Below are 27,564 nucleotides of genomic sequence, written 5' to 3'. Positions count from 1 at the left end.
CTCAGAGCCCCTCTTGGGGATCCTGTACCCCAGGGAGCTGCCGCGGCTGGATGGCAGGGACCCTCTGCGCCCATCCGGGGAGGGGGGAAGGTGGGGGGCAAGCCAGGACAGGACGCACGCGTCGTGAGAGGTAGGAGGTGTTGGTGAAGAATGTTTATTGTATAAAATAAGGAGGGACTGCCCCTCCTGGGACACAACGGACAGACCACCCCCTCCACCCTCCCGACCAGGGAGGCCCATCCTGGGGCTCCCCTGGGCCCACCCCCGCAGCCCTGAGAGAGACCCTGCTCCCTCCTGGCCTCCCACGGAGAAAGGAGGCCGAGGAGGTGGGACCCCACCCCCCAGCCTCATCCCCATGCTTCCCCTCCCCACCCATGCCACTCCCCACCGCAGACTCGGGGACACCAGACAGCTCCACGCAGGGCGCGCGCGGGCCGGGGCGCCCCCCCCCCCCCCCCGGCCGGAGGTCAGGGGCTCTAGAAGACGGTGCACTTCTTGCCAGGCTTCTTCACCGGAGGCGGACAGAGCACGGCCCGGATGGCCTCGTCGAACACGGTCTTCAGGCCCCTCTGGGTCAGGGCCGAGCACTCCAAGTACTTGACAGAACCTGAGGAGGGACGGGGAGGGAGGGGTGGGCGCGGGGGAGGGGCCGGGGGCGGCCGGGGCACCCCTGCCCTGACCGGGCCCGGGCTCCGCTCACCGATCTCCCTGGCCATGGCCAGGCCCTGGGGGTAGGTGATCGGCGCCAGCTTCTTGTCCCGAAGCCGCTCGATGGTGTCCTTGTCGTCGCGGAGGTCCAGCTTGGTGCCCACCAGGAGGATGGGCGTGTGCGGGCAGTGGTGCCGCACCTCTGGGTACCACTGTGAGGACGGGGCCCTGGCTCAGGCAGCCTGACCCTGAACCCGGGGCCGCTTTCCCAGCCCCGCCCTGGGCGGGCACAGAGCCTCAGGCCGCCCTGCCCCTGATACTTTGGGGGCTGGTGGGCTTGGAGAAACCACCAGAACAGAATGCCCAGGGGGACGCTTTGGTTTATTCTGTTTTTTCTTGCCAGTCCTGGGCCTTGGACTCAGGGCCTGAGCACTGTCCCTGGCTTCTTTTTGCTCAAGGCTAGCACTCTGCCACCTGAGCCACAGCGCCACTTCTGGCCATTTTCTGTCTATGTGGTGCTGGGGAATCGAACCCAGGGCTTCATGTATGGGAGGCGAGCGCTCTACCGCTAGGCCACATTCCCAGCCCCCAGGGGACGCTTTGGGAGGAGCCCGGGCAGAAGGCCGGTGGAAGCGGGGCCAGGCTGTCCCGACGCCGCCCTGGCTCAGCAGGCAGCTGGGGGTCTCCGGGCTAGGGACCCTGTCCTGTGGGGCGAGCCTTGCTCCAGGGGACCCCTCCACGGCCCTACCTTGGCACGAACATTCTCAAAGGAGGCTGGGCTCACAAGGGAGAAGCAGATCAGAAAGACGTCCTGGGGGGGGGGCAGAGGGAGCGGTGGGGAGGGGGAAGGAAGGAGCCCGTCTGTCCCTCCAGCTCGCCCTCCAGCCCGCCCTCCCACCCGCTCCGGGTCACCTACGGTCTGGGGATAGGAGAGCGGCCGCAGCCGGTCGTAGTCCTCCTGCCCCGCGGTGTCCCACAGCCCCAGGTTGACTGGCTTCCCGTCCACCATCACGTTGGCTGAGTAGTTATCGAAACTGCAGGGCAGGGAGGGCCAGGGCTGCCACGGGCTGGGCATCCCCACGGGGCCAGGCCCACACCTGGGGGACCCGCGCCCTGCGACCACACCTGGGGCCCCGCGACCGCACCTGGGGCCCCCCATCGGCCACACCTGGGGGACCCCGAGACCACACCTGGGGTCCCCCCACCGGCCACACCTGGGGGACCCCGAGACCACCCCTGGGGCCTCCCCACCGGCCACACCTGGGGGACCCCGCGCCCTGCGACCACACCTGGGGCCCCGCGACCGTACCTGGGGCCCCCCATCGGCCACACCTGGGGGACCCCGAGACCACCCCTGGGGCCTCCCCACCGGCCACACCTGGAAGACCCCGCGCCCTGCGACCACACCTGGGGCCCCGAGACCGCACCTGGGGGGCCCCCGGCCGCCCCTCCCGCCCCTCCCGCCCCTGGGGGCCCCGGCCGCCCCTCCCGCCCCCCCGCCCCCCCCGCCGGCCCCCCTCACTCACACGGTGGGGATGTACTCCCCGGGGAAGGCGTTGGTCGTGTAGCTGATGAGCAGGCACGTCTTCCCCACGGCGCTGTGGACACAGGCGCGGCCCACGTGGCTCCCGGCTCGGCCCGGCGCCCGCGCGGCCGGGCCCCTCCCGCCCCGCCCGAGGCCGGTCCCGGCGAGCGAGGGGCGGGCCGGGGTCCCCGGTCCACGGCCGCCGGGGCGGGCGGGGCCGGGGCCGGCACGGAGGGCGGGGCCGCCCGCGGGCCGCAGGTGAGGCTCGGCCCCACCCCCGGGGCCGGAGCCCGGGCCGCGCCGGGCGGGACCTCAGGGCGGCCCCGCCCCGCGCGCCCCCGGGTCCCGGGGTCGCCCCCCCCCCCCCCCGCCTCCGCCCTCCCGCTCGCCCGCGCCCCGCCCCGCCGGGCGTCCCGGCCGCCGCCCCGCCCGCCCCGCCCCGCGGCCGCGCCCGCCGCCGCCCCGCCCGCCCCGCCCCGCCGCCCGGGCCGCGCACTCACCCGTCGCCGACCACCACGCACTTGATGGCCTGCATGGGCGCGGGGCCGGGCGGCGGCGGGCGCGGCCGCGAGCCGAGCTGCGGAGAAATGCCCGGCGCCGCAGCGGCCGCGGACCCGAGCGCCGGCGAGCGCGCGAGCGAGGGCCGGAGAGAGCCGAGCGCCGCCGAGCCCGGAGCCGAGCCGCGGAGACAGCCGAGCGCGCGCCGGGCGGGGCCTGCGGGGAGACGCGGGGCGGGGCGCGGGGAGGGGGCGGGGCCTGCGGGGGAGACGCGGGGCGGGGCGCGAGGAGGGGGCGGGGTCTGCGGGGAGAGGCGGGGCGGGGCGCGGGGGAGGGGGCGGGGTCTGCGGGGGAGACGCGGGGCGGGGCGCGGGGGAGGGGGCGGGGCCTGCGGGGGAGACGCGGGGCGGGGCGCGGGCGGGGTCTGCGGGGGAGACGCGGGGCAAGGGGGAGGGGGCGGGGTCTGCGGGGGAGACGCGGGGCAAGGGGGAGGGGGCGGGGTCTGCGGGGGAGACGCGGGGCGGGGCGCGGGGGAGGGGGCGGGGTCTGCGGGGGAGACGCGGGGCGCGGGGGAGGGGGCGGGGTCTGCGGGGGAGACGCGGGGCGGGGCGCAGGGAGGGGCGGGGCCTGCGGGGGAGACGCGGGGCGGGGCGCGGGGAGAAGGGCGGGGTCTGCGGGGGAGACGCGGGGCGGGGCGCGGGGGGAGGGGGCGGGGTCTGCAGGGGAGACGCGGGGCGGGGGGAGGGGGCGGGGTCTGCAGGGGAGACGCGGGGCGGGGGAGGGGGCGGGGTCTGCAGGGGAGACTAGGGGCGCGGGGGGAGAGGGGGCTGGATGTGGTGCAGGGCGTGGCCGCAGGGATGGGGCGGGGCCACGGGCAGGGTAGACCCGCATGGGCGGGGCCACAGGGGTGAGGCGTGGCCAGAGGGATGGGGCGTGGCCAGAGGAATGGGGCGGGGCTGCCGGGTGGGGCAGTTGCAGGGATGGGGCGGGGCTTCAGGGGCAGGGGAGATGGGGCAGGGCCACAGCTTCAGGGGCAGGGGGGTGGGGCAGGGCCACAGGGGCGGAGCCGCAGGGATGGGGCGGGGCTTCAGGGGCAGGGCCACAGGGGCGGAGCTGCAGGGATGGGGCGGGGCTTCAGGGGCAGAGGCACAGGGGCGGAGCCGCAGGGATGGGGCGGGGCTTCAGGGGCAGGGCCACAGGGGCGGAGCTGCAGGGATGGGGCGGGGCTTCAGGGGCAGAGGCACAGGGGCGGAGCCGCAGGGATGGGGCGGGGCTTCAGGGGCAGGGCCACAGGGGCGGAGCCGCAGGGATGGGGCGGGGCTTCAGGGGCAGGGCCACAGGGGCGGAGCCGCAGGGATGGGGCGGGGCTTCAGGGGCAGGTGGGATGGGGCAGGGCTACAGGGGCGGAGCCGCAGGGATGGGGCGGGGCTTCAGGGGCAGGGCCACAGGAGCAGCTGCAGTGGTGGGGCTGGGTGGGACGTGGCCGCAGGGGCGGGGCGGTGCCCTGTCCTCCAGGGTGGAGGCTGGTGGTAGAGGCCTGGGGTGGACGCCCGAGGCAGAGGTGGCGCCGCCTGGGCGCTGACCTAGGGCCCAGAAACCTAGAAACCGCTGTCAAAAACGTGGGGCGCAGACTGGGGACTCGACCCCCGGACCCCCGAGGTGCCCCGTGGAGATGGGACTCGATTCCCGGGGCACCGGGCAGTTGGGACGCACGGGACGCACGGAGATGGGATGGGCCGTGACCCCCGCGGGTGCCCGGTGGAGTCGGGACGCACGGAGACGGACCGTGACCCCCGAGGGTGCCTGGCAGTCCGGGCGGGGCCGGCTGCACCAAGGCTCCTGCCGCGGGGGGGGGGGGGGGGGGGGGGGGGGAAGAAGACACTAGAACAACTGGCTTCACAAGGGCTGAAGTTCTGTATTTCCAGCTGTGCAGCGGCGAGGCCGACTGCAGCCCACGTCCGGGGCTGGGCCGGGCCGGAGCGGGGTGGGGGGCGGTGCCCTGGGCCGGCGGCGGTCCCAGGCCCGCTCACTTCGGGGGACTCAAGGCTCTCAGAGGGGACCCCTGCACGTAGGCCAGGACGGCGTTCTGCAGGAAGCTGGCTCTCTGGGCCTCCTCCTCGCGGACGCGCGCCATCTCCGCCTCCTTGAGCCGAAGCTTCTCCCGCAGGGCCGCGTTCTCGCTCTCCCTGTCCAGCAGCGCCGCCCGGTGTTCACCTGCAAGCACTGCAGGCGAGCGAGCGAGCGAGCGAGCGGGGCGCTGGGGGAGACCGCGCGCCTCTCCCGGGACTCCCGGGAGCCGGGCCGGCCGCGGGCCGCTCACCTTTCAGCTGGCGCTCCAAGGCCGTCACCTTCTCCCTCAGCGCCTCCTGGGCCACCAGGTCAGCCTGCAGGCGGCCCATCTGCTCCTGCAGCTCCATTCGCACCCTGTTCACCTCTGCCACTTTCTCCTGGTCCTTGTCGTTCAGTTCCTGGCAGGCATGGTGGGTGAGACCACAGCCAGCCCCCCCCCCCGCCCCCCACAGCCCCCCACCCACCCCGGCAGCTCCTCTACCCGCTGCAGATCCTCCAGGCGCCGCCGCTGCCCCTCCACCTGCAGGCTGAGCTGCCCCGCCCGGGCCTGCGCCTCCGCCACGGCCTGCTTCTGCTGCAGGCAGGTGCTCTGAGCCCCATCCCTGGCTTGCACCAGCAGCCGCATCTTTTCCTCCAGGTGGGTCAGGTTCTGTTGCTGTGGGCACAGGCACAACGCCGTGCGTGGGCAGCCCGCACGTGGCGCGACCCGCCCCCTTCCCCAGGCGACACAAGCCACGGCCGGTCAACGTCCCTGCCTCCAGAGACGGGGGGAGGGGGGGGCTCGCCCTTCTCCTGTCCCCGCAGGACAGGGGCCAGATGACGGGGCGGGCCGAGTCCAGCCCTGCCGGCACCCCAGGGTCTTCCGCTCCCCGTGGCTGACATCACCCAGGGCACGGGGGTGGGGGTGGGGGGTGGGGTGTGCACCCCAGGGGCAGAGCTCACCTCCTCCAGCCGGGCCTGGCTCCTGGCCTTGAGGAGCTCCTCCTCGGCCTGGCTGCGCTCGCTGAGCACCGCCGCCTTCGCCCGGCTCAGCTCCTGCGTGGCAGAGAGTGACGGCCGGCCCGGCGCCCCGCCTCCGGCCCGGCGGCTGCCCCCTCACGCGGGGCAGGGCTCCCACGGCGGGGGCCCGCCATCTGCTGCACCGTGGCCAGTGGGTCCCTGGGCTGAGCCCAGGAAGGGGAGCCCCCAGGCCTCACAGTCTCACCTCCTCCAGAGACAGCCGCAGGGCCTCCAGCCGCTGCACCCTCTCCTGCAGGGTCCGCTCGCTCTCCTCCTGGTGGCGGGTCATGTGATCCACCTGCCAGGCACGGGGGTCAGCAGGCAGGGCCCCCCCTCTCCTCACGGAGAGCACCGCCCCAGGGGCCTGGTGGGGACGGGATGGAGGGCTGGGCGGCTCTGGTGCCCCAGGGCGTGGCCCCGTGGGTACCGGCCAGCCCCGAGGCCTCGGGGACGCCCTGCCACACCGGGGCTGCCGGGGGTGACGAGCAGGGGTGGGGTGGGGGGCCCACTGAGGCGGCACCTCCTTGGCGTGCAGCCTTTCCAGGTCCTCCAGGCTCTGCTTGGCTCTTCTCTTCTCCGCGTCCAGGCGCTCTGGGGGCCCAGCGGGGAGAGCGCGTGAGCCCCTCCCTCCCGGGAAGCCCTGCCTAGGGCTCCCGGGCGCCCGGCGGCCTGCCTACCCTCGGCCTGGAGGGCTCGCATCTTCAGCTCGGCGGAGGTGTTGGTGAGCTCCTGCCGGGTCAGGAACAGCTGCTCCTGCTGGGCCTTCACCTTCCGCTCCAGCTCGCTCACCTGCAGGGCAGGCGGCGGGGAAGGCGCTGCGCCCGGCCCAGGGCCCCGCACCCCGGCCCCCGGGCGGCCCCCCGACACCTCCGTACCTGGTTTCGGAGAAGCAGGTTCTTTTCATTGGCCGCAGACAAGTCTCTGAGGAGCTTAGACTCTCGCTCGGCGGCTTCCTGAGGAGGGCACGTGTGTGTGTGCGTGTGTGTGTGCGTGTGCACGTGCACGCGTGTCTGCTGGCCGTCACCGCCACGCCCACTCCCCTACACCGTCCTGCCCCCACCTGCTGCTCCAGCCGGAGCTCCTTCTCCTGCCTCTGGGCCAGGCTCTGCCGCTCCTGCTCCGAGGTGGCCAGCAGCCCTCCCAGGTCCTGGGCCTTCTGCTCCGACAGAGCCAGGGCAGCCTCGGTCATCTGCAGCCTGCACAGAAGGCCCTGCCCAGCTCCAGGGAGGCCTCGCCTGCCTGGCAGGGCTCCTGGGCTCTCGCCCGGGCAGCCTGCCCCCCCCCCCCGCCCCCCCCCCCCCCCCCCGCGGGCCTCCCCTCACTTAGCCTTCAGGGCGTTGATGATGGAATGCCTCTCACTCAGGGCCTCCTGAAGCTGCCCCACGCACGCCGCGGCCGCCCTGTGGGGAGAGGCGGCTCCAGGAACCCCAACGCCCACCGCTGTCCCGGCCCCTCCCCGGCCTCCGCAGCGGCGTCCACGCACACCGGCGACCGGAGCCTCAGCCCTGCTCGCTAGGAAACGCTGCTGTGGCCTCATTCCCGGGAGATGTCGGAGGCCCGAGGCTCACCCCAAGCCCTGGTACCCCAACGGAACTGGTCTTCCTTCCTGTAGCCCTGGGCCTGGCCCGCTTACCGGCTGCTCCGGGCCATCTCTTCTTTCTGCTTATCGATTGTCTCCATCAAGTTGAGATACTGAAGACAGAGCCAGGCAAAGCACAATCAGGCCTAGAGCCTGTGCGCCCCCCCCCCAAACCCGGTCAGGGAAAGAGCGGGGACCCACCGAGGCAGCCCGGAGGAAGGGGCCCTCCAGGAGGCCATCTCGGTGCTGGGCGTCGGCCGCGGAGGCCGAGGGAGAGCGGGGGTGTGCGGCAGAGCGAGGGAGGCCAAGCCGGCTGGGCCTGCCTGCAGCACCGGGGGCCAGGGTGCTCCAGAGCACCGCGGCGCCTCGCTCACCTGCCTGGACTTCTCCTCCTGGAGGTGCTGGACTTCCCTGCTAAGGGTGCGTGTGCGGGCCTGGTTCTCCTGGAAGGCAGCGTGTCGATCCTGGCTGTGACCCATGGCTTGCTCTGCCAGGAGAAGCTGCGTTACTCGCAGGCCGAGGGCGACTTGACCCCGGGAGGGGTGGAGGGCTGGCCGGCCCCGCGCTGCGGCCTGGGAGCCGGTCATCCGGGGCCCGTGGGAGGCAGCGCCCCCGACAGCGCACGACGGCGCCCTACGCGGGGAAGCGCTTCCGCAGGGCGGGGCCGAGTACCGCGGTGCCTGGAGCAGCGCACCTGGGCCTTCCGCAGGTAAGCACCAGACTGGGCATCAGGGGCTCACGTGTGTGATCCTAACTACCCAGGTGGCTGAGAGGTGAGGACTGAGGTTTGAAGCCAGCCTCTGCAAAAAGAAGCCTATAAGACTTATTTCCTGCGAGGTGCCGGTGGCTCACTTATAATCCTAGCTACCCAGGAATCCAAGATCTGAGGATCACAGTTCAAAGCCAGCTCAGGCGGAAAAGTCCATGAGACTCTTATTTCCAATAAACTACTCAGAAGAAGCTGGAAGTGGTGTTGTGGCTCCAGTGGCGGAGTGCCAGCCTTGAATAAAAAGGCTAAGGGAGAGTGTCCAGGCCAAGTGCAAGCCCCAGCACACACACACACACACACACACGCGCGCGCACACACACACACACACACACAGTTACCACTGCACAGACCCAGGGTTGCAACAGTGAGCAGCCAGAGACGGCGGAGGGGTGGGTGAGCAGCCAGTGGAGGCGGTGGCGGACCTGCAGCGCAGGGTGTGGGGCGAGGGCTGGAGCCCACAACCCCAGGCCTAACCAGAAGCTTTAGCAGCAGTAAAGTGTGATGGAGGAGGAGCAGAAAGGGCGGCTCTGCTGAACCTGAGGCCAAGATGTCGACTTCTCTCTGGCGGGGTCAGCAAAGGCCACACCATTTACTGTTCAGGGGTGGCAGTGGAAAGGATGGAGAGTTCCTCCCAGGCTGTGAGGGGGTCCCCGGGGCAGCGGCATGGTGAAAGGAAGGGCTGTAAGCCCAGGGCCCACGCCTTCCAGCCAGTGAAAGGACTGGCTACACAGACCCCGAGGCCCAGGGAACAGCCTTCCAGGAGCCCCTGGGGTGTGCAGGCCACGAGCACGGAGCACGGAGCCACAGCAGGCCGCCTGCAGCTCTTCCCTGGGTCCTTCGCCTCGGCTAGCTCCTCGCTTCTCTGTGTATGTGCCAGCATGGGCCTTTACCTCAGGACCAGGACACACTCTAGCTTTTTCTTTTCTTTTTTTGCCCAGAGCTGATGTGCTACTGCGGGAGCCACAGCTCTATGTCTGTCTTTTTTTTTTTTTTTTCCTAGTCCTGGGGCTTGGACTTGGCCTGAGCACTGTCCCTGGCTTCTTTTTGCTCAAGGCTAGCACTCTACCTCCTAAGCCACAGCGCCACTTCCAGCCTTTTCTGTTTGTGTGGCGCCGAGGAATGGAACCCAGGGCTTCGTGCGTGCTAGGCGAGCTCTCTACGACCACTAGGCCACATCCCCAGCCCTTCTGCAGGAGGTAACTCTCATGAACTTGTCTGCCTGGGCTGGCGGCTGCAAGCAGACATCTTCAGCTCTCAGATTCCCGAGCCACCGGCTGGCTACTCCCACCTGCCCGGGGTTCTGAGCCACCCACTGCCAGGGTCCCGTCAGAAGGCTTCATGTTTCACTCCGAATCTGAGCAGCGGCCAGCCCAGCGTGCCCGTACCCACAGCTCTGAGGACGTCCCCGGGGACGTTGTTCCCAGCCAGGTCCAGTCTCCACAGGGTTCTGTTGCTGGGGAGACAGCTCACCAGGGCCCGGCCCCCCAGGAGCCCGATGTTATTCCAGCGCAGGTCTGGAAGGAAACCCGTTGTCATGAGATGGGAGGCGCCGGTAGGGCAGGGGAGCGTGGCAGGGTTGGGCCCTGGCTTTCCTTTGGGGGTGCCGTCCGTCCGTGGCTGCCAGCAAAGCAGGAGTCCAAGCCAGATTTCCCGGCAGCAGAGCAGTGGGGCGGAGCCCAGGCACCGCAGCCGCCACAGCGCACAGCAGGCCTCACCTAGCTGCTCCAGGGTGGTGTTGCCCTTCAGGGCCAGGGCCAGCTCCTCCGCCCCCCTGTGACTGATCTGGTTGTTGCGGAGGTCGAGCTGCCGCAGGGCACCGTTGGCTGCCAGGCCCCCACAAAAGATAGCGAAGGCGTCTTCCCAAGCGCCCAGGCTGTTCCATTCCAGGGTGAGGCTACAGGAAGAGTGGACACAAGGCATCGGGTGGGGCCCAGGGCCTGCAGGCTCCAGGGTCTCTGGAAGAGGTTGGTGCTTCCTCGAGCGACTTACTGCCTATTCCTCACCAACAGGCGTGGAGCGTGACACTTGGACTGCAGGAGTGAAGGGGCTCCAGGACCCTGTCCTAGGAGGCCAACCCTGAGCCCCATGCAGAGGTGGCCGGGAGGGGGGCCCCTACCTCTGAATGGACTGGTTCTGACGGAGCAGCTTTCCCAGAGCCTCGGCCCCTGCAGCTCGAAGGTTATTGCCCTAGGACAGAACATCTGGCCAGTCACTCCTGGTCGCCTTGGCTGGGCTCTGAATACCACATCCAAGCTCCTCAGCTTCCGGCCAGACAAGGGACAAAGCCAGGGGGTGAACTCGGGGTGGAGGCATGACTGTCTGGTCCTGGTTTCCCGGATATTAGGAGGCAGCCACGTGAGCTCTGCCCTCAAAACAACTGTCGCTCACACTGGACACCCAGAGCAGGGCCAAGCACTTGGGTAGCAGGAGCTCTTATAGCTATTTCTGGACACGATCAAAACACCCTCCTCCTGCTTCTCCCTCTCTACTGCCCAGGTCAGGCTGCTCACCTTTAGATCCAGGACCTGCACAACGGTGTTGGCACAGAGCCCTTGGCACAGCAGGACCGCCCCTGCGTAAGGGGAAGGATGTCACTCGGTGGCTGAGGCTCCCCGTGGGCCCCCGGCAGAACGCTGGGGGAACGGCCGCCCCCCCCCCCCCCGGCTGGGGGGCGCGCTGGCAGTGTCTTTCCACGCACTGCGGGGCAGCCTCGGGAACCTCGGCGGCCTGCCGGGCCAGTGCACGTGGAGCCACAGGCGCCGGGGGCGCTCAGGATGTCCCTCCGTTCCGAGGCCGCGGGGCCGCCGGCGGGGCGGGGCGCGGAGGCGGGGGAGCCCCGCGGCCGCCCGCTGCCCACCTTCCTCACTCAGCATGCAGTCGCTCAGGACCAGCTCCGTCCACAGGCTCTGGCTCGGCAGCAGCGCGCCCAGCGCCGCGCAGGTGTCGGCCGTCAGGCTGAGCGCGGCCAGGTCCAGGCGGCCCCGCGGGAGCCGCGGCAGCCGCTGCAGCACGGCCTCCTGCGGCTCCCCGCCGCGCTCCCGGCACGCGCGGCCGTACGAGCGCCGGAACTCCTCCATGGCCCCGCGGGCCCCGGACGCGACGGGCGCGGAGCCGCCGCGGGGGACCTCCGGGCTGGGCGGAGCCGGGGGGCGCGTCTCCCGTGCCGCCGACCGGCCCGGCGGCCTCCGGGCGGCCCCCAGGCGGCCCGCGCGCCCGAGCCCGGCGCCTCCGTATCCAGGAAGAGCGGGTCGCGCCGGGACGTGCGCCGAGAACTACAACTCCCAGGAGGCGCTGCGGGGAGGTGCTCGCGGCGGGCCAATGAAAGCCAAGGCGAGGCGCACGCTCGCGCTGGAGCGGCGGATGGGCCGCGAGGCCGGCCGGGCGCTCTCCGCGCTCATTGGCTGGTCCCGCGGGGGCGGGGCCCTGGGAGGGCGCGCTCCCTGCTCATTGGCAGACAGGTCTGCGCGCCCCGGTCTCCGCGGAGCGCGGGCCGAGACCACAGCCATGGAAGGAGACAGCGCGGGCTTTCCGAAGGTGAGGCCGGCGGCGGGCCCGCGAGGTGCCGGCGACCGTACCGCTGTCCCCTCGGACGCCGGCGCGGGCTCGGGGCCGGCCCCCTCGCCGTCCGCACGTTCCGCAGCCGGCTCTGAGGCGGGGCCGACCGGGTCCGCGGAAAACAAGGGGCGGTTCCACCCGCGGGTCCTGGCCGTCCGGGAGCCGGGCAGCGGCCCCCCGCCCCCGAGGGACGCCGCCGGCCCCTCTCGTGCCCCTGGCTGGGTCTCCCTGCGGGCCGGGGGCCACAGGGCCTCGCCCCGCGCAGGGCTCCACGCACCGCGTCCGGCGGTGGCACCCGGTGGCGGCCCGCCAGCCCCTGCGGGCCGGCCGGGGGGGGGGGCGCCTCCGTCTTGGAGCTGCCAGGTGCAGAGGATGCACCGTGGAGGGGGGCGGGTCTGGGCTGTTCCCGCCCAGCGGTCCCCGAGCGGGAGCCCCGAGGGCTTTGGCCGGATCGAAGTTGTGGTCGTTACGGACCACCGTGGCCAGCAGCCCGTTCCTGGTGAGCGTGACTGGCGAGGGGGCCGTCGGGTGAGTGACACAGGTTCCTCTGACCCTTCCCTCTCCACCTTCACGGCTCCGAGCTGTCTTTCAGCCCCAGGACGGTGGCCAGCACTCAGGCTCGCTATTCCTCCCTCACCCCTTGGGGCGGCTTGCTGGCGTGCCCCCCCCCACCCGCAGAGCGTGGTGATAAGCAGGGCCAGCAGGTGTCGCTGTGCTCCCGTGTCTCAGGACTCACCCATTCTTCCCCTCGGCCCCATGGGAAAGCATGACCTCCCAGTGGCTGACACCAAGTCCAGCTCACCTGCCCTTCCCAGCCACTTCCCACAGTGCCCTATGCAACCCCAAGTGGTCTCGTGGCCTCGCCAACTTGACAGGTTCTCAGGCCCACCTACCCCAGTCACTGCTGGACGTCTCTCACGCTGTCCCAGCTCAACTCCTGAGCCCCGTCCATCTCACAGACGACCACATCCTTCCACGTGGCCTGGACCCCTTTCTCCCACCACGCCATCAGGAGGTCCCACAGCCGGGCCTGGCTCTGTGCTCCCTCTCCACTCGAATCCAGATACAACTCCCCATTTCCTGCCAAGGAAAGCTAGCAGCTCTCCAGCACACTTCAGCAGCCCTGACCACATCACCTCTGACGGCAGGATGTCCTTTGAAAACATGCCCAGGACAGACATGGTACCGGCCTGGCAGCATTTCCAGGGCCCTTCTCACCAGTCTGCCTCTCAGAACATCCTTTCCCCACACAGAACAGCCCAGCCCACCTCACTTCTCACACTAGGAGACGCGGGGGTGGTGGTGGTGGTGGTGGTGGAATGGATGGAGCTGGAAGCCACAGCACATCCCATTCAGGTCTGATGCCTAAGGGTCCTGCAAGGGCGGATGCTGACCCCTTCCTTCCTCTCCAGGAGCTGGTGAGCAGACTGCTGCACCTGCACTTCAAGGACAGTAAGACCAAAGGTGCGGGGGTACCAGCAGAGTGTAGGGGAGGATGTGGGGTGCATGGAGCTGGGGCGCCCTGTTAACTCATTCTTCCTCACAGTCAGTGGGGATGCTCTGCAGCTCCTGGCGGAGCTGCTCAAGATCTTTGTCATGGGTGAGTGGCGGGCCCTTTGGCACTACAGCACAAGTTTCCCCTAGTTCCCCAAAGGGCTGTTAATTGGGCCGTGACCTGAGTCTTCTGAGGGCTGGGAAAGGGTCAGGGTTCAAGCGCCCAGCATCCCACCCCTCACTGCTGGGTGTCATGCCAGAAGCAGCTGTCCGTGGGATCCGGCAGGCCCAGGCCGAGGATGCGGCCCTTGTGGATGTGGACCAGCTGGAGAAGGTGCTCCCTCAGCTGGTATGTGGGGGGCAGGTGGGCGGTACCAAGCCCCGGACTTGTGCCCAGCCAGTCACCCTCAACACTCCTCTCCACAGCTCCTGGACTTCTAAGGGCACCACCTCTGAACCACTTGTGGCCTGCAGGCCATCGGACTATATTCTCCAGCCCCAGGGTGCCAGCACCCCAGCACCCACTGACCATGACGCAGCCTGTGTTTTACAAATAAACCAGCTGATGGCAGCACTGCTTTCTTGCTATCTAACATCAAAGAGGACGTGCAGCCTTTCTACCACCTGATCTGCCCCTCAGAGCATAGCTCTCGGAGCTATAAATTTGTTCTTACAAAACACCAGTAAAGCACCATCTCTCCCAGCTGAGCCTTCTTATTGCCATTCATCACTCAAAGTGAAGTCACTTCAAAGCCACAGCCCCTCCACCCCCATCAGGACAGGAGAGCAAATAGCCCGTCAACAGGCTGCCTCCAAGGAGCAGTGGAACCCAAGCCTTGCAACACAGCCACTCTGCTTGGGACTTGTTGCTCCTGCCATGGCCCATGGGGGCCACAGCAGCTGCCAATGTAAGGCCTGTTGTGTAGGAGGAAACAGGTCAGACAACATGGGAAGGGACCTGAGGAGTTTTGGGAGGCTGCGCTGCAGTGAAGGGCCTCCCATCGTTCCTGGTGCCCGCGCACAGGCTATGCCCACTGGCTCCCCGGCACAAAGCTGCCCAGGACTGGCAGACCTCTGCTGCGTGGGCCATGCTCGGCCAGCTCCTCGGAGCCCCCCCCCCCCCCCCCCCGGCCTGCATGCCCTGCAGGATGGTAAGACTTGCTTGACTTCCACAGCCTAGGCTGGGAGGGCAAGTGGTCAGGCCAGAGGCCCAGAGGACAGCGGCCACGACCCTCAGGCTCACAGCTGACTTGGGAGCAACCTCAGAGTCAGCAGCTGGAAGACTGAGCTCCACTGGTTCAGGGTGGACCTGGGCGGGCAGGCAGGCAGGGCTACCCAGTTCCTGATGATGGGCACCCTGCAGTGCCGTGGATGGTGTCCAGCTGGTCACCCTGAGCACCTTCTGGTGGCTTTTTTTTTTTTTTTTGCCAGTCCTGGGGCTCCTACTCTGGCTTGGGCACTATTTCTGGGCCTCTCTGGCTCTGGGCCTCTCTGTGCTCAAGACTAGTGTTTCTACTACTTGAGTCACAGTGCCACTTCCGGCCTTTTCGGAGTAGTTTACTAGAGATAAGTCTCGTGGACTTTCCTGCCCAGGCTGGCTTTGAACTGCGATCCTCAGATCTCAGCTTCCAGTGTAGCCAGGATTACAGATGTGAGCCACCAGTGTCCAGCTGTTTTTGTTTTTTTTTTGCCAGTCCTGGGCCTTGAACTCAGAGCCTAGGCACTGTCCCTGGGCTGCTTTTGCTCACAGCTAGCACTCTACCACTTGAGCCACAGCGCCACTTCCGTCCTTTTCGATTTCGATGTGGTACTGAGGAATCAAAACCAGGGCTTCCTGCATGCTAGGCACACACTCTACTGCTGAGCCACATTCCCAGTCCCCAGGCTTCTGGTTTCTTTTTTTTTTTTTTTTTTGGCCAGTCCTGGGCCTTGGACTCAGGGCCTGAGCACTGTCCCTGGCTTCTTCCCGCTCAAGGCCAGCACTCTGCCACTTGAGCCACAGCACTGCTTCTGGCCGTTTTCTGTATATGTGGTGCTGGGGAATCGAACCTAGGGCCTCATGTATCCGAGGCAGGCACTCTTGCCACTAGGCTATATCCCCAGCCCCGGCTTCTGGTTTCTTAAGCACTAGACTGGATAGAAGTCAGACCTACAGAGGGACTGGCTGGTGGGGACCCAGGGGCTTTGGCCAGCGTGTGTGGGAACTGGTTCAGCAGCCACACTGGGCCTGACAGTCACCAGAAGGCTCAGGCCAGGCCCTGCCCACAGTGGCCCTGTGCTCCCAGGAGGACGACTCATTAACAAGTCAGTGTGCCCAGGCTTCTTGGGGTTGAGGGGTTTCCGGAGCCCTTGTTAATGGGAGCTCAACCCAGGGCCCATCTGAGCAGTGGCGGAAGAGTTCGACAGGCAGAAATGACAATGGGCAGGCCTGAGAGAAGCGCGTCTTTATTCCTGCTCGAGTGGGCAAGGTGGAGTCCTGTGGCCAGTGATGGGCACCTTGGCTGGCAGCTCTCACCTCTTGCTGGCTGTAGTACAGACGTATCAGAATGGCTACGGGGCCCTGGGCTCCTGCTTGCCACCCTGTCCCACCCAGCCAATCCATGTCAGGCACCTGGCAGCTTCAGCCACTTGGGCACTTTGCCCAGGCTCCTTCTCACCAGCTGGGCTGTTCCCGGGGTGGGCTCTAGGGGGGGCAGTACCCCCTCCTCAGCAGTTGGCTCTGACTCCAGGGGTGCAGGGTCAGGGGCTGGCAGTGGGGATGGGGTCCCAGAAGTCCTGGGCATGTACCTGGGATGAGAAGCCACAGCCAGGATGGTGGCACTGTCTCAGAGGCACCCCCAGCCCACGGCACTTACCTAGCCACCAGCACATCAGCAGCAGACGGGGAGACGGTGTGTTCCAGTAGTCCTGGCTCCAAGTAGAGAGCTTCAGGGGACAGAACCCATGCTCAGCTAGATGAAGGCCCCACCTTCCACTCACTCTGGGAGGGGGTATATGCACTGACCCACCTGGGAGCCCAGGGCTGAACGCTCTCTAGGGTGTCTTGGGTTGGGAGTTTGGGGGCGGGGATGGCTGGCAGCGGTCAACAGAGCAGGGCCACACTCACCTGCTGGTTCCTCAGCTCCAAAGTGTACAAGCGCGGCAGGGAAGAGGTTTGCCTGGAGGGGAGGCAGGGGCTCAGGCAGGCAGACCATCCATCAGGAGGCCCTGAGATGGCCACAGCCTCCCTGTGATACTCCAAGCACCAGTGAGGAGCTCTGCTTCCTGTTTGAACTTTGGCATTTCCCGTTACCTCCCTTCTTCTATCTGGTGGTCCGTCCGCGAGCCAACTTTCTTTTTTCCTCTTTGCTGGTCTCAGGGCTGACACATGGCCTGAGCACTGTCCTTGAGCTTTTTGACTCAAGGCTATCACTCTACTATTTGAGCCACAGCTCTACTTCCAGCCTTTTGGTAGTTAATTGGAGATAAGAATTTCACAGACCTTTCCTGCTCAGGCTGGCTTTGAACTATGATCCTCAAATCACAGCCTCCCGAGTAGCTGGGATTACAGGCATGAGCCAGCGGCACCCAGCACTCTTGTTTTCTTTTGTCAGTCGTGGTGCTTGAACTCAGGGCCTGGGCACCATCCCTGGGCTCTTTTTGCTCAAGGCTAGTGCGCTCTGCCACTTGGAGCCACAGCGTCACTTCCACTTTTTGAGTTGTTAATTGGAGATCACAGTCTGGAACCTTGATCCTCAGATCTCAGCCTCCTGGGTAGCTAGGATTACAGCCGTGAGCCACCAGCACTCAGCCCAGAGTCAACTTGTAACCATTAGTTCAGAGCTGATCGTGTAACTTGGGCTTATGAGTAGGCTTGTAACTAAAGGCCATCCTGCTCCACAGGTGCAGAGAGATACAGGATTATGTACCCTTGAACTTAACTGTCATTTTGTAACAACCCCACAGATTAGAGACTGGGGTGGATGGTAGGGTCTGGGGGTCAAGGATGTCAGCCTGTAGCTATGGAACAGATAGCAGAGACCAAGAGGCTTGTGATGTCCTACTGACCCTCCACACCCAAATTGGAGGGACTGTGGACAGGGAATCTCCTTCAGGCTGAACAAGTACCCAGACCCACGGGGGGGTGGGGGGGTGGGGGGGTGGGCAGGCCCAGGCACGGGCTGAGGAAGAAGAGTGCGCCAGCACCAGCCAGCCATCCGCTCCTCCCATCCCACCAAAACAAGGGGGCAGTGAGTGCTCTGACAACCCAACAGAGACGACTAATGAGAGCTTCCTGAGCCACACTATGCCAAGGGGCTGCGGACACAGGGCTTCTGTTCAGGGACCGGCTCCACACGCTGGGGCAGGGGCGCGGGGCGGGGAGCAGGAAAGGGGACTGGGTCACTTGGCTTCCTCACACCCCGAGTCCAAGTCTCCGAGACCTTCCTGACAGACTACTGGACAGCCTCGGGGCTGCACCCGAACCCCACAGGGGCTGGGGCGAGTTGGTGGCCAAAGGCCAAGCAGGGAGCGAGCCAGCAGGAACCAGCCAACATCCCGCCCAGGGAAGGGGCTACAGCTGCCTGCCAGGGCATTCTTGCCCATTTTTTCCTGTGCAGCTCCAGGCTGCTCCTAGAGTGCCACAGGCTTGGTGGGGTGGGCGGTGTGGGTGGGGCTGGGGGGGATGTTAAAAGATTAATAAGAGCAAGCTTCAAAGGCTAGGCCTAAGAACACTGAAACCTCAGCCCCCAGCCGGCAGCTGAGCGACACAAACAAGGGCGGTGAGGGCTTTGAAACCCAATTGAGAGGCCTGCGATCAAAGCCTGTGAGCAGCAGCCTGTGGGGTGGGTGGGGGGCGGCCCCAGCGCCCCGGCGAGGGCCGGAAGGAAGCCAGGGAGCCAGGCAGGGGCATGGGGAGGACAGTGCCAGAACCTTTCTCCCCCTGCCATGGACAGACCCACCCCCGGGCCCCACCCTCTGCCCCCTCAGCTGGGAACCCAGCTGGGGTTCAGGCACTTCTGGGACGCATGTCTGGCACTGTCTAGAGGCTCCCATCTGCTTCCTGACAACTGCCCGCCCAGAGGGCGCACAGGGAAGCTGAGGAGGGACCATAAGCAGGCCTTGAGGGTAAGGCCTGCAAGCAGTGCCCCCTGAGGGGCAAGGGAGCCAGGAGCACGGAGAGGAGAGAGCGCCACAGCGGGCTGTGAGCACTTGGCCCTGCAAGGTGGCTCCTACCCTCAAAAGGGACAGAGCTGGGGCCAGCAGGCTGGCTGGTATCAAGGCTGGTCTTTTCGGGGATGCTGGACCCCTGTAAGGACCCCCCAAGTGCTGGCACCTCCCCTTATAACCTGTGAGAATCCTCGGCTGGGTCCCCAGGGGCCTTTTTGGGTTCCCAGAACAGCTTGAGGCTCTGACTCATAGTCCAAGAGAAAAGCTGTCTGTCCCTTTGGGCCTGCTACGCAGTGACCTCCCCACCATGCGGGTGTGGCCAGGTCAGCCCTGCTGTGGAAAGGAGCAGCGGGGTTGCTGGTGTTTCTTTCCTTAGGCCCAGGAAGTGAGCAGGCTTTCCAAAGGGACAGGACAAGGAGCCCCCGGCCGACTCCTCATGGGCCAATGCCCAGTACTAGAGCTTCTCGCCTGATGACTCGGGCCAGGGACTGGGCAAGAACCCCTAGCCAGCCGCAGTCGGGGGCACACCACCCTCCCTCTTCTCTGCCTTGATCCTGGAGAACGATCCCTCCACAGAGCCAGCCGAGGGGCTCCTCCTGAGCCCGGCCTCTCCACACCCACCTGAAGCCCTAATCCATTAGCTTGGGTCTCCAGGATCCCAATGGAAGGAGACTACCCTGACCAATAGAAAGAAGATTCCACTCTCTGACTCAACAGTCCAAGCAGGCTGCTCTGCCCAGTCCCACCTGCCCTCTCCCAGCACAGACAAGCACTGACACGGTCATGAACTTCAAGCTACCCCACCCCATAGCCTTGTGGACAACTGAGAGCTCAAAGGAGAAGGACAAGGAGGGGACAGCGTACAGGTGGGCAATAGCTCACCAGAAACACACTGGGGGCAAGAGAGGCGAGGCCCCGGCAGGCTTCAGGTATTTCCTAGGCCAGTGGCAATGGACTCAGAGTTGAGCCTGCCCCTGCCTGGCTTTGACCCCCTTCCTACACACACTCCCTCTTCACCAACAGAGCTTGCCTTGGGGGGTCCCTGGAGAGCACTGCTGGTCTCCAGAGAGGCAGAAGCCCAGGAAAGTGTGAAGAGGAGGTTCTCTGCTGGGCTGGTGGCATCCCCTATCCACCGTATCTTACAGTACTCTGCAGCTGAGGACCCCGGCCAGAAACAGGAAAGCTGTGCGCGTCCCTGCCCTGGGCGCCTGCTCATCCGTGAGGGGGAAGGCTTCCTCCCCTCCCCACCCTGCCAGCTCTGATGGCAGCAGACAGGGACACTACCCCTCAGGAGGCCCTGTGGCTCCAGACTGAGCTGACAGATGAAAGGAGACGGCTGCTGGTGGCAGGGGGCAGGGTGTCACTAGGAATCAGGCGGGGGTAGGCAGTTCCCCAAGGGCCTCCTAACTGGGCAGGAGGAGGACCCTCCATCTTCCAAGTTCAATGTTTATCAACAGGCTGGCCAGAGAGTCAAGAGAGTAGTGGAGTTGGAGCAAAGAGGCCCAGGACTGGGGAGGGGGGGCTCCTGGGCTGAGAAGGGTGGAGGGTTGCAGTGGCTCTCATTCCCCCCCGGCCCCCCCACCCCCATGCTCCTGGGCTGTAGGACTTGCTGAGCTTCCAGCCGTCTCACCTCAATGGGTGGCAGCTCCACGCAGCCAGTGGAGCCTGTGGCCCCCCCCCACCCCCCAGACCTCTGCGGAGCCCTTGGGGCGCCTCTGTTGTTAATTAAAATATCTGAAGAGACTTTGAAAAGGAAACCATTAGGCCAGAGGGGCCAGGGAGGCCCAGCTGCTCTCCCAGGGGGCCAAAGGACAGGACATTCATTCCTCCTGGCTCTGTGAGCCGCCAGCAGGGCGTGGGATCAAGTGGCCTGAGCTCTCAGGACCTCCCGGCCCAGTGGGAGGGAACCGGGCCAACCAAGGCCCTGCCATGAAGGCCAGCCAGGGCCGGGAGGAGGGACAGAGTCAGCCAGCAGCGGCCGCTAGGCCTTCTGCAGCTCCCACCAGCACGGCCACCTGGCCTGCGGGCTTCGTCCTCTCCACTGCGGGCAGGGGCTGGTGTCACCTGCAGCCCAGGGGACAGGACCTGGGGCGGCCCCTGCTCAGGTCAGCAGGCCAAGCAGCTGGGCAGGCCCATCCCCACCCTGGGGCCAGGCAGGAAGCGGAGGAGGTTGGAAAGCCCCGTCAGGAACAACTTCAGAGGCGCTCTGCGCCCTCTGAATTCACCGGCTCTCAAAGGCTTTATTACCCGCAGCCGCTCCTGCCAGACTCCCGACCACAGCGCCACAGCCCGTCCGGCCCTCCCAGCAACGCCCGCCCCACGGCACCCCAGCAAGGCGGTTGGTACCTGAAAGAGGGTCAGAGTGTGGTCATCCAGGATGGTTTTGGGAGGAGCAATGACTGTGGAGAGAGGAGCCAACGGGGAGACAGGCCTGAAGGCAGGGCAAGCGCCTCTGCAGCCCTTCCCTGCTGTGACGAGGCCTGGGCAAAGGGCCCAGAGGGGACCCTCCCCAGGCAGACCTCTCCTCCTCCACCTGCCCCCCCACCTGCCCTCCCCCGCAGCTCTCCCCATCCAGGGCCTTCCCCTGCCACCCGCCCCCCTTCCATCTCCCTGGTCCACCTGAACCACAAGTCAGATGCCCAAGGACATCAGAGAGCACTTCCCTCCCACAGGCTGCATCCAGTCACAGACAGTTCCATTTCCTTAGGAAAATGGCCTGGAGGGCCAACCACCAACGGGGTAGGCAAGTGAGCCTAGGGGAGTGACTTACACAGGTGAAAGGAAAGCTCGGGGTTCCCCAGATGGCTCCTCACGAAGTCCCGCAGGTCCCCGACTACAGAGGAGGGAGAGTGTGAGGAGGGAGAGCGTGCCCCCCATGCCCCGCTGAAGACCCTGTGGCCAAGCACTGGGCAGATCCCAGGCCTGAGCATCCAACAGCCCTTTCCCTGGTATCCCACCGTGCAGCCGGCTGCATGCCGTCTGGGACTCCCAGGAGGCTGCGGGAGAGGCCTGTCCTCGGCCTGTCCTCCGCCAGCCCCAGGCCAGGCCCCGGCAGTCCCACGCACTCCACCAACACCTCACCCTGAGCTCTCCTCTCCACTGAGAAGCACTCTCGGGAGACCTGAGGAGGGCTGCTGCCCTGCCACCGTGGCCTTGGGGACAGTGGCAGCCTGGCCACCTTCCTCTCAGAGGGGAGGAGGGCCCTGGTGCTCCCGTCCACTAAGGGCCAGAAGAGACAGGCACACAGGCTCCCAAACCAGGACTGAGCCCCCAGGAGGAGCTGGTCCTCAGCGGTGCTGGGCATGCAAACTCAGCGCCATCTGGACAGCACACAGACAGGACAACCGTCTGCAACTGCTCGGTCTCACGGGAGCCCGAAGGGCAAGTGCTACACAGTCTGTGGTCTGGAAGGCAGGAACCACAAGGAGCCATGTGCCACCTCCAGCAGTCTGCTTACCTGTCTCACTGGGGCGAAAAAAGCCCTGCAGGATATAGCGGTCTGGAAATAGGACCCTTAGTGCCACCTGGACCAGAAAAGCACACCAGTCAGGAGTGATCAGAACTGAGCCCGGGACACAGAGCCAGACTCCAGAAGCCATCCCTCACTGCATTCACTCCCCAGCCTTGACCTGTCTGTGTGTGTGCGCCTGCGCCAACACAGGGTGGGTCTACGCAGCTCGGCTTGGCTGGAACTCACAAATCTCCTTCCTTGATCTCCTAAATGCCGAGATCACAGACACTCAGCTAACAGACTTGAAAGCAGACACTCAGGGAACTTTTAAAGAGCGAGCACATGGGGCTGGGAATGTGGCTTAGCGGTAGAGTGCTTGCCTTGCGTTCATGAAACCCATTCCTCAGCACCGCATACACAGAAAAAGGAGGAAGTGGCGCTGTGGTTCAAGTGGCAGAGTGCTAGCCTTGAGAGCAAAAAGAAGCCAGGGACAGTGCTTAGGCCCTGAGTCCCAGCCCCAGGACTGGCCAAAAAAGAAGAGCAAGTACATGTTGCCAGGCATTGACAGCTCATGCCTGTAAACCTAGCTACTCAAGAGGCTGAGATCTGACTATCAAAGTTCAAAGCCAGCATGGGCAGGATGTCCAGTTAGATGGAACTGGAGGTAGGGCTCAAGTGGTAGAGTGCCAACCTTGAGCAAAAAAGCTAAGGGATAACCGCCCAGCCCCTCAGTTCAAGCCCCAGTACTGGAAGAGAGAGGAAGAAAGTGGGAGGGGGAGGGAGATGGAGGAAGAGAGATTTTCATCACAAAATATGACAGGTACCCTGTTAATTGATAAATCAAGGGGCACATGGGAAACGGAGGAACAGGCCATGTGAGCTGGGGCTACATGAGCCTCGGTCACCGAGGGGCAGTTATGACCATGCGCTGGGCAATGTCCGTCACAGGAGGCCCCTCCTAGACACTGCCCTGGGCCCCCACGTACCTTTGGGTAGCGCTCCAGTTTCTCCTTCATCTGCGCTTCCCTGAAGGCCTTGGTCACCAAGGGGGCCTCCTCCAGGCGCTTCCTGTGGGGGAAGGCAGTAGATCCAGGCTTCCCCATCAGAGTGGCCCACCAGAGCCACTGGACCCCTCCTTATACCCTCAGGGCTCCAGGGACACTCTCCCCCCAGGTGCCGCTGAGGGGGTAGTGTTGGGGGCCTGGGCAAAGGCAGATCCCGGCCCCCCTTGGGGTCACAGTGGAGGGAAGATGTTCCCGTGCAGCTGAGGGGGCTGGGGCACCCACCGCTCACTCTTGAGCTGGGCCAGGCGTCTCCTCACATCATCTACAGTCACCTCAAAGAACTCATCAGGCAGCTCTGCTGGCCAGGCCTGGAGCAGGTCTTCCAGGTCGGGGTGGCATACCACGGCGTCGCGGTCCACGGGCTGGGAGAGAGGGCCTCAGCTGAAGCAGCCATGCAGACAGAGGCCCAGCCCTCTGCAGCCTGCCTGCCTGCCAGCACAGGGCCGGGGGAACCAAGCCAGCGGAGCCCAGGGGCGTCGGGGAGCAGCCGAGGGGGAGCTTGGGCAGCTCTCCTGTACACTTTCTGCCTCAAAGAGAACCACAAGATCAGGGAACCAAGTTAGGAAGTAGAACCCCTGTTCCAGGCCACGTCAGGGGCTCCACAGAGGGGAGGGCAGCAACAGCCGGCAAATTAGAGTGTTGGCAAAAACCCCAAGCCAATGCCCTTACTGCCCTCGCAGCCGCAGCCGCATGGCCAGGCTGGCTCCACCCCCTCCCTTCCCTAAGGAGCCAGCCAGCGCCCTCTATCCACCCAGGGGACAGAGGAAGGGACAGCGTCACTTCTAATTGGCATCAATGGCGATGAAAATTACAAGGCAGGCCCGTTCCATCGCGGTGTGGGCGGGAGGCGGTGGGGGATGGGACGCACACCTCCTCAGTGCTGGAGCCAACCCAACCACGGAGCCCAGCCTGGCCGGGCACCCAAGGCAGCCGGGTCCCACTCAAAACAGCATGGCCGTGCCACAGCCCAGCACCCCAAGGACGCCCCGCTAGGCCCAGGCTGGTGGGCCTGCCTAGCCGTCAGGGACCAGCACCTCCAATACACACAGGCTGCGGGCAGCTGTCTCCAGGGCTGCCCCTCCGCCACTCTTCATGGACTCCAGGTCCCTGCATGCTTCCAAACACATGGTGTTGCCATGTTGCTGTAGCCAGGGAGCCTCTCTGGTCACGGGCTTAGTCCTGGCAGAGTGACTAAGGGGGGAGGCGAGGCCTGGGCCTCGCCCACCCTCAGGTGGCTGACAAGGTCTCAGGGGGTAAGTTACCCCTGCAAAGCCACAACCGAGCAGCAGCCTCCCTGGGCAGTCTGTGCCAGAGTTCTCTGTAACAAGCTGCCAGGCGCCAGGCTGCCCCATGGCTGAAACGCCTGCATTCCAGCAGGGCCACCAGCATGCCCGGGCTCCCGGGGGAGGGCAGGCAGAATGTGACATGCCCTAGGTCAGAAGCCGTCATGTCTGTGGGAGGCCAGGCTGGCGGGCTGGCTGGTAGCAGACAAAGATCCCAATGAGACTCGGTGGGCTTTGGCCACCCGTCTCAGACCATCCCTCAGAGCAGCAGTCCTAAGGCCAAGGTGCACGTCGCCTCAAATGCTAGAGCACCAGCCTTGAGTGACAAAGCTAAGGACAGTGACTAGGTACTGAGCTCAAACCTCAGTACTGGCACAAGCGTGCACGCACGCATGCACACATACACACACGCACACACATACGCGCACACATGCACGCACACACACGCACACACATGCACACACGCACACACGGCAAAGGATGCACAATGGATGACACCATACCGAGCTTGACCTTCCAGACAGGCCTCATACTCCTGGGAGGTGGCCGCAGAACCGAGGACAGTAAGGTCAACCCTAAGGATAGGACTGCTCTCGGCTCTCAGGACACATCCCAAGGGCACCAGGGAGAACAGCAGGTCACTGGCACCGTCACTGAACAGTGCCAATCCCCAGCCCATACCCTAGGCTGTGGGATGCAATGGGCAGAAGCCTCCTGCTTCACGCTGCCCGAGGACCACTGAACTTCAGTCAAAACCCAAACGGACACCTCTCATTATTTTGAATTCACCCTCATGTTCCCTCTGCTCAGGAGGCCTATCAAACAGAACAAGAGCCCAGGTCCTTCTCCAGGTGAGAAGGAGCGACCAGCAAGGCCTGGCACGCTGGGCCAGAGTCCATTCAAAGCAGCTGAGCTGAGTTGTAACTTGAGGTTAATGAGTGCAGAAATGGCCACTGGAGCTGCTGCACAGGGTCGGGCTGAACGAGCGAGCAGCTACACAGGGGGGCTGGACCTCCCCAGTCTCCCACAAAAACAGACAGGGCAGTGAGGCACCAGTGGCTCACCCCTATAATCCTAGCTACACAGGAGGCTGAGATTTGAGGGTCAAGGTTCAAAGCTAGCCCAGGAAGGGAAGTCCATAAGACTCTTATCTCTAATTAACCACCAGCAAGACAGAAGTCGAGGGACTGGGAATATGGCCTAGTGGTAGAGAGCTTGCCTCGTATACATGAATCCCTGGGTTCAATTCCTCAGCACCACATAGACAGAAAATGGCCAGAAGTGGCGCTGTGGCTCAAGGGGTAGAGTGCTAGCCTTGAACAGAAAGAAGCCAGGGACAGTGCTCAGGCCCTGAGTCCATGCCCCAGGACTGGCAAAAACAGAAACAAAACAAAACAACAACAAAAGACAGAAGTCCAGGGTGGCTCAAGTGGTAAAGGGCCAGCCTTGAGAGAAAAAGCTAAGGGCCTGCACTGAGACCCCAAGTTCAAGCCCCAGTACCGCAACACACAGGACAGGGCCTAGGGCTGGGCCCTTTGCCACCCACAGCAGTTGAGAAGCCAGGGAACACGGCAGATAAGCTACCCCAGAGCCACGGCTGGCAGTCTTGGCCAAGGAAAAGCGAGAAGGCAAGCGTCTGCCTGAGCCAGGCCGGGCCACGGCTACTCAGGGTGCTCTGCCCAGCACCTGGCTCTCATCTGCTATTCCATCAGCATCAAGAGTTCCATGCTCTGTCCCCATCCTAAGTGGACTTAGGGAGATGTTTCTGGAAGGAGAAAAGAGGCTGAGGGATGAGTCATGAGGAGAAAAGCACAGTGGCATCTGTGAGGGGCAGGCACGCCGGCCGGGGCTGGGGACAGGCAAGGGGCTGTACGCCACTCCTCTGCCAGATGACACCGACATGGAGCAGCCTTTCCAGAGAACCAATTGGGCGGGAGGGGTGGGGGTAAAAGGGGCACTACAAACTTTACCTCCACCTGACCGATACTGGGGAGGCTCCAGGCAGGACACCGAAAGGGTTCCTGGTGACTTTGAGCTCGTGAAGCTTGGCGGGAGGGGTGGCCATAGGCCGCTGGCTCTGAGGCCCTGAGCGGCGCCTGCCTGAGGACAAGCCTGTGGAGAGCCAGCTGCAGCCTGGCGAGGAGACCGAGAGCTCAGCGCAGTCTCTCTCAGGCTCTCCAGCCAGCCAGAGGTGTAGTGGGGGTCAGAAGATCCCATGGGGCCAGATGCAGTCCTTCTGCGGGGAAGTCTCAGGTCTCACCAAGAGCAGCAAGCTGATAAGCAGGAGCAGGGCCATGTGTGAAGCACATACTGAGGCCCCTGTGTGTTCTGGCATGTTGGGCTTCCCAAATCTTCAGTACAAGCCCACTGAGTAGGGGCATGTTAGGACTGTCATATGACAGATAGGGAAACTGAGGCACCGAGTGCCTGAAGGGAAGCTAGCATGAGAGAGAGAGAGGAGGTCTGTGGGATGGAAGCCTCTAGCTGAACCCATCTAGGAAGCTTTGATTCCTGGCACCCTGGGGTCCTAGCCCACTCCCAGGATGTGGCCTCCTACCAGGGTCTTGCAGAGGGAAAGAAAGGTTCTGCAGAAACGAGGAGGAGGCGAGATGGGCAACTCAAGAGGACTGGGATGGGCTGGAGACAGAAGTCACGTGGCTCCAAGCTCTGTGAGTGCCCATCAGCCCAGGGCCGGGCCCCAGGGAGCGTTTAGGAAGGCCCCTGAGCCCCCCGAGGGCCGGTCAGATGTTGCTGCGGGCAACATCTAGCCACTCCAGGGCTGGCTGGAGATGTGGTCAGTGACCAGCCCTGCAGGGACCCTGGGAAGAGGGCATGGGGTGGCCTTGCTCCGGCCGGGGGTGGAGAGGTCTGGTGCTCATGGCAGAAGTGACCCTGCTGAGTGTTCTTAGCTTTCTTAGTGACTTTCCAGGACACAATGACAAATGGAGGAAAAGATGTAAAACCACTCAGAAGTGACCTCAATCCTTGATAGTTCAGCTTTGGAGGGCTCTTATTCCTCCTCACTCGTCTCCCTCAGCCTAGGCCGTAGTGACAATGGTTTTGGTAAGAGAGAATGTAGTGTTTTCCCTGGAGGCTTTGCTTTTAAATGAATCACTCTGCCAGGGACACAGGCCAACCTCCCGAGTTCCTCACAGACCTAGGCAGCCCTTGGGAGGGAAGTGCCAGAGCACGTGGACACCATCAAAAGCCCTGATGGCTTGGCAGGAGACAGCTAGCCAGAGCAAGAGGCCAAGACTGGAGCTAGGCCTAGGTGACACAGAGAGGCAGGGCTTGCGCACACTGTGTGGGGAGCGGCAGCGGAGGACACCACAAAGCCCGGGCCTGCCCACTGGTGAGCGGGTCACACATGGCCAGAGCGCTTAGCACCGAAGGCCAGAAGCAGGTACACCGTCCTCCCGGGTAGGAAAAACAGAACCCGGGTTCCAACCCCACCAGGACTGGCAGCCACGCTGGCCTCAGA

At 65.1% G+C, this 27,564-nt stretch overlaps 4 protein-coding genes across 8 annotated transcripts in view; 1 reads left to right on the top strand and 3 right to left on the bottom strand.

The window, feature by feature from the left end:
• Positions 1-350: 350 nt before the first annotated feature.
• On the bottom strand, positions 351-2,835 carry Rac3 (Rac family small GTPase 3). 2 transcript variants are annotated; one of them, XM_048365011.1, is made up of 6 exons: positions 2,674-2,835; positions 2,175-2,246; positions 1,565-1,682; positions 1,397-1,459; positions 701-860; positions 351-607 (listed from the first exon to the last, which is right to left on the bottom strand). In XM_048365011.1, exons 1-6 carry the CDS (start codon positions 2,706-2,708, stop codon positions 477-479), a joined length of 579 nt encoding a protein of 192 aa, XP_048220968.1. In that variant the 5' UTR covers positions 2,709-2,835; the 3' UTR covers positions 351-476. The 2 variants fall into 2 exon arrangements, with proteins under 2 accessions (XP_048220968.1, XP_048220967.1); XM_048365010.1 differs by having other exon boundaries at positions 469-607; positions 1,397-1,682; positions 2,674-2,797.
• A 1,747-nt stretch (positions 2,836-4,582) lies between these two features.
• Lrrc45 (leucine rich repeat containing 45) lies at positions 4,583-11,212 on the bottom strand. Of its 2 annotated transcripts, XM_048365005.1 has the most exons (17): positions 10,946-11,210; positions 10,599-10,660; positions 10,205-10,275; positions 9,804-9,982; positions 9,474-9,602; positions 7,694-7,806; positions 7,374-7,432; positions 7,063-7,140; positions 6,801-6,936; positions 6,616-6,693; positions 6,418-6,529; positions 6,261-6,331; positions 5,946-6,038; positions 5,684-5,776; positions 5,223-5,396; positions 4,992-5,139; positions 4,585-4,894 (listed from the first exon to the last, which is right to left on the bottom strand). In XM_048365005.1, exons 1-17 carry the CDS (start codon positions 11,163-11,165, stop codon positions 4,698-4,700), a joined length of 2,013 nt encoding a protein of 670 aa, XP_048220962.1. In that variant the 5' UTR covers positions 11,166-11,210; the 3' UTR covers positions 4,585-4,697. The 2 variants fall into 2 exon arrangements, with proteins under 2 accessions (XP_048220963.1, XP_048220962.1); XM_048365006.1 differs by lacking the exon at positions 9,474-9,602 and having other exon boundaries at positions 4,583-4,894; positions 10,946-11,212.
• Positions 11,213-11,575: 363 nt separating this feature from the next.
• On the top strand, positions 11,576-13,840 carry Cenpx (centromere protein X). 2 transcript variants are annotated; one of them, XM_048365014.1, is made up of 5 exons: positions 11,576-11,622; positions 13,056-13,107; positions 13,190-13,243; positions 13,401-13,486; positions 13,564-13,840. In XM_048365014.1, the coding sequence occupies exons 1-5, from the start codon at positions 11,593-11,595 to the stop codon at positions 13,576-13,578; spliced, it is 237 nt and encodes a 78-aa protein (XP_048220971.1). In that variant the 5' UTR covers positions 11,576-11,592; the 3' UTR covers positions 13,579-13,840. The 2 variants fall into 2 exon arrangements, with proteins under 2 accessions (XP_048220971.1, XP_048220970.1); XM_048365013.1 differs by having other exon boundaries at positions 13,398-13,486.
• Positions 13,841-15,566: 1,726 nt separating this feature from the next.
• Positions 15,567-27,564, bottom strand: part of Aspscr1 (ASPSCR1 tether for SLC2A4, UBX domain containing) — a 45,672-nt gene continuing 33,674 nt past the window's right edge. For both annotated transcript variants that reach the window (XM_048365007.1, XM_048365008.1), the window contains exons 8-16: positions 23,023-23,162; positions 22,723-22,804; positions 21,743-21,809; positions 21,056-21,118; positions 20,632-20,684; positions 16,244-16,295; positions 15,993-16,062; positions 15,749-15,924; positions 15,567-15,662 (exon numbers count right to left, since the gene is read on the bottom strand). In XM_048365007.1, coding sequence (XP_048220964.1) covers positions 15,649-15,662; positions 15,749-15,924; positions 15,993-16,062; positions 16,244-16,295; positions 20,632-20,684; positions 21,056-21,118; positions 21,743-21,809; positions 22,723-22,804; positions 23,023-23,162 — 717 coding nt within the window. In that variant the 3' untranslated portion in view covers positions 15,567-15,648. The remainder of the gene's footprint in view (positions 15,663-15,748; positions 15,925-15,992; positions 16,063-16,243; positions 16,296-20,631; positions 20,685-21,055; positions 21,119-21,742; positions 21,810-22,722; positions 22,805-23,022; positions 23,163-27,564) is intronic.

Source organism: Perognathus longimembris, chromosome 17 (genome assembly GCF_023159225.1).
Source record: "Perognathus longimembris pacificus isolate PPM17 chromosome 17, ASM2315922v1, whole genome shotgun sequence".
Classification (NCBI taxonomy): Eukaryota; Metazoa; Chordata; class Mammalia; order Rodentia; family Heteromyidae; genus Perognathus; species Perognathus longimembris.
Note: the sequence above shows the minus strand (reverse complement) of the source record. Positions and strands in the feature narration are given on the sequence as shown.

What these genes read in the sequence shown, in the direction of transcription:
- Rac3 (XM_048365010.1), bottom strand. Translation starts at nt 2,708, where the DNA reads ATGCAGGCCATCAAGTGCGTGGTGGTCGGCGACGG. An exon ending in GGGGAGTACATCCCCACCGT is followed by an intron (nt 1,683 to 2,174) that starts GTGAGTGAGGGG and finishes CCTGCCCTGCAG; the next exon opens with TTTCGATAACTACTCAGCCA. An exon ending in GGCCATGGCCAGGGAGATCG is followed by an intron (nt 608 to 700) that starts GTGAGCGGAGCC and finishes GTCCCTCCTCAG; the next exon opens with GTTCTGTCAAGTACTTGGAG.
- Lrrc45 (XM_048365005.1), bottom strand. Translation starts at nt 11,165, where the DNA reads ATGGAGGAGTTCCGGCGCTCGTACGGCCGCGCGTGCCGGGAGCGCGGC. An exon ending in AGGAGGAGAAGTCCAGGCAG is followed by an intron (nt 7,433 to 7,693) that starts GTGAGCGAGGCG and finishes CTCTGTCTTCAG; the next exon opens with TATCTCAACTTGATGGAGAC. An exon ending in GCGAGCCCTCCAGGCCGAGG is followed by an intron (nt 6,332 to 6,417) that starts GTAGGCAGGCCG and finishes CTGGGCCCCCAG; the next exon opens with AGCGCCTGGACGCGGAGAAG.
- Cenpx (XM_048365013.1), top strand. Translation starts at nt 11,593, where the DNA reads ATGGAAGGAGACAGCGCGGGCTTTCCGAAG. An exon ending in ACAGCGCGGGCTTTCCGAAG is followed by an intron (nt 11,623 to 13,055) that starts GTGAGGCCGGCG and finishes CTTCCTCTCCAG; the next exon opens with GAGCTGGTGAGCAGACTGCT. An exon ending in GCTCAAGATCTTTGTCATGG is followed by an intron (nt 13,244 to 13,397) that starts GTGAGTGGCGGG and finishes GTGTCATGCCAG; the next exon opens with AAGCAGCTGTCCGTGGGATC.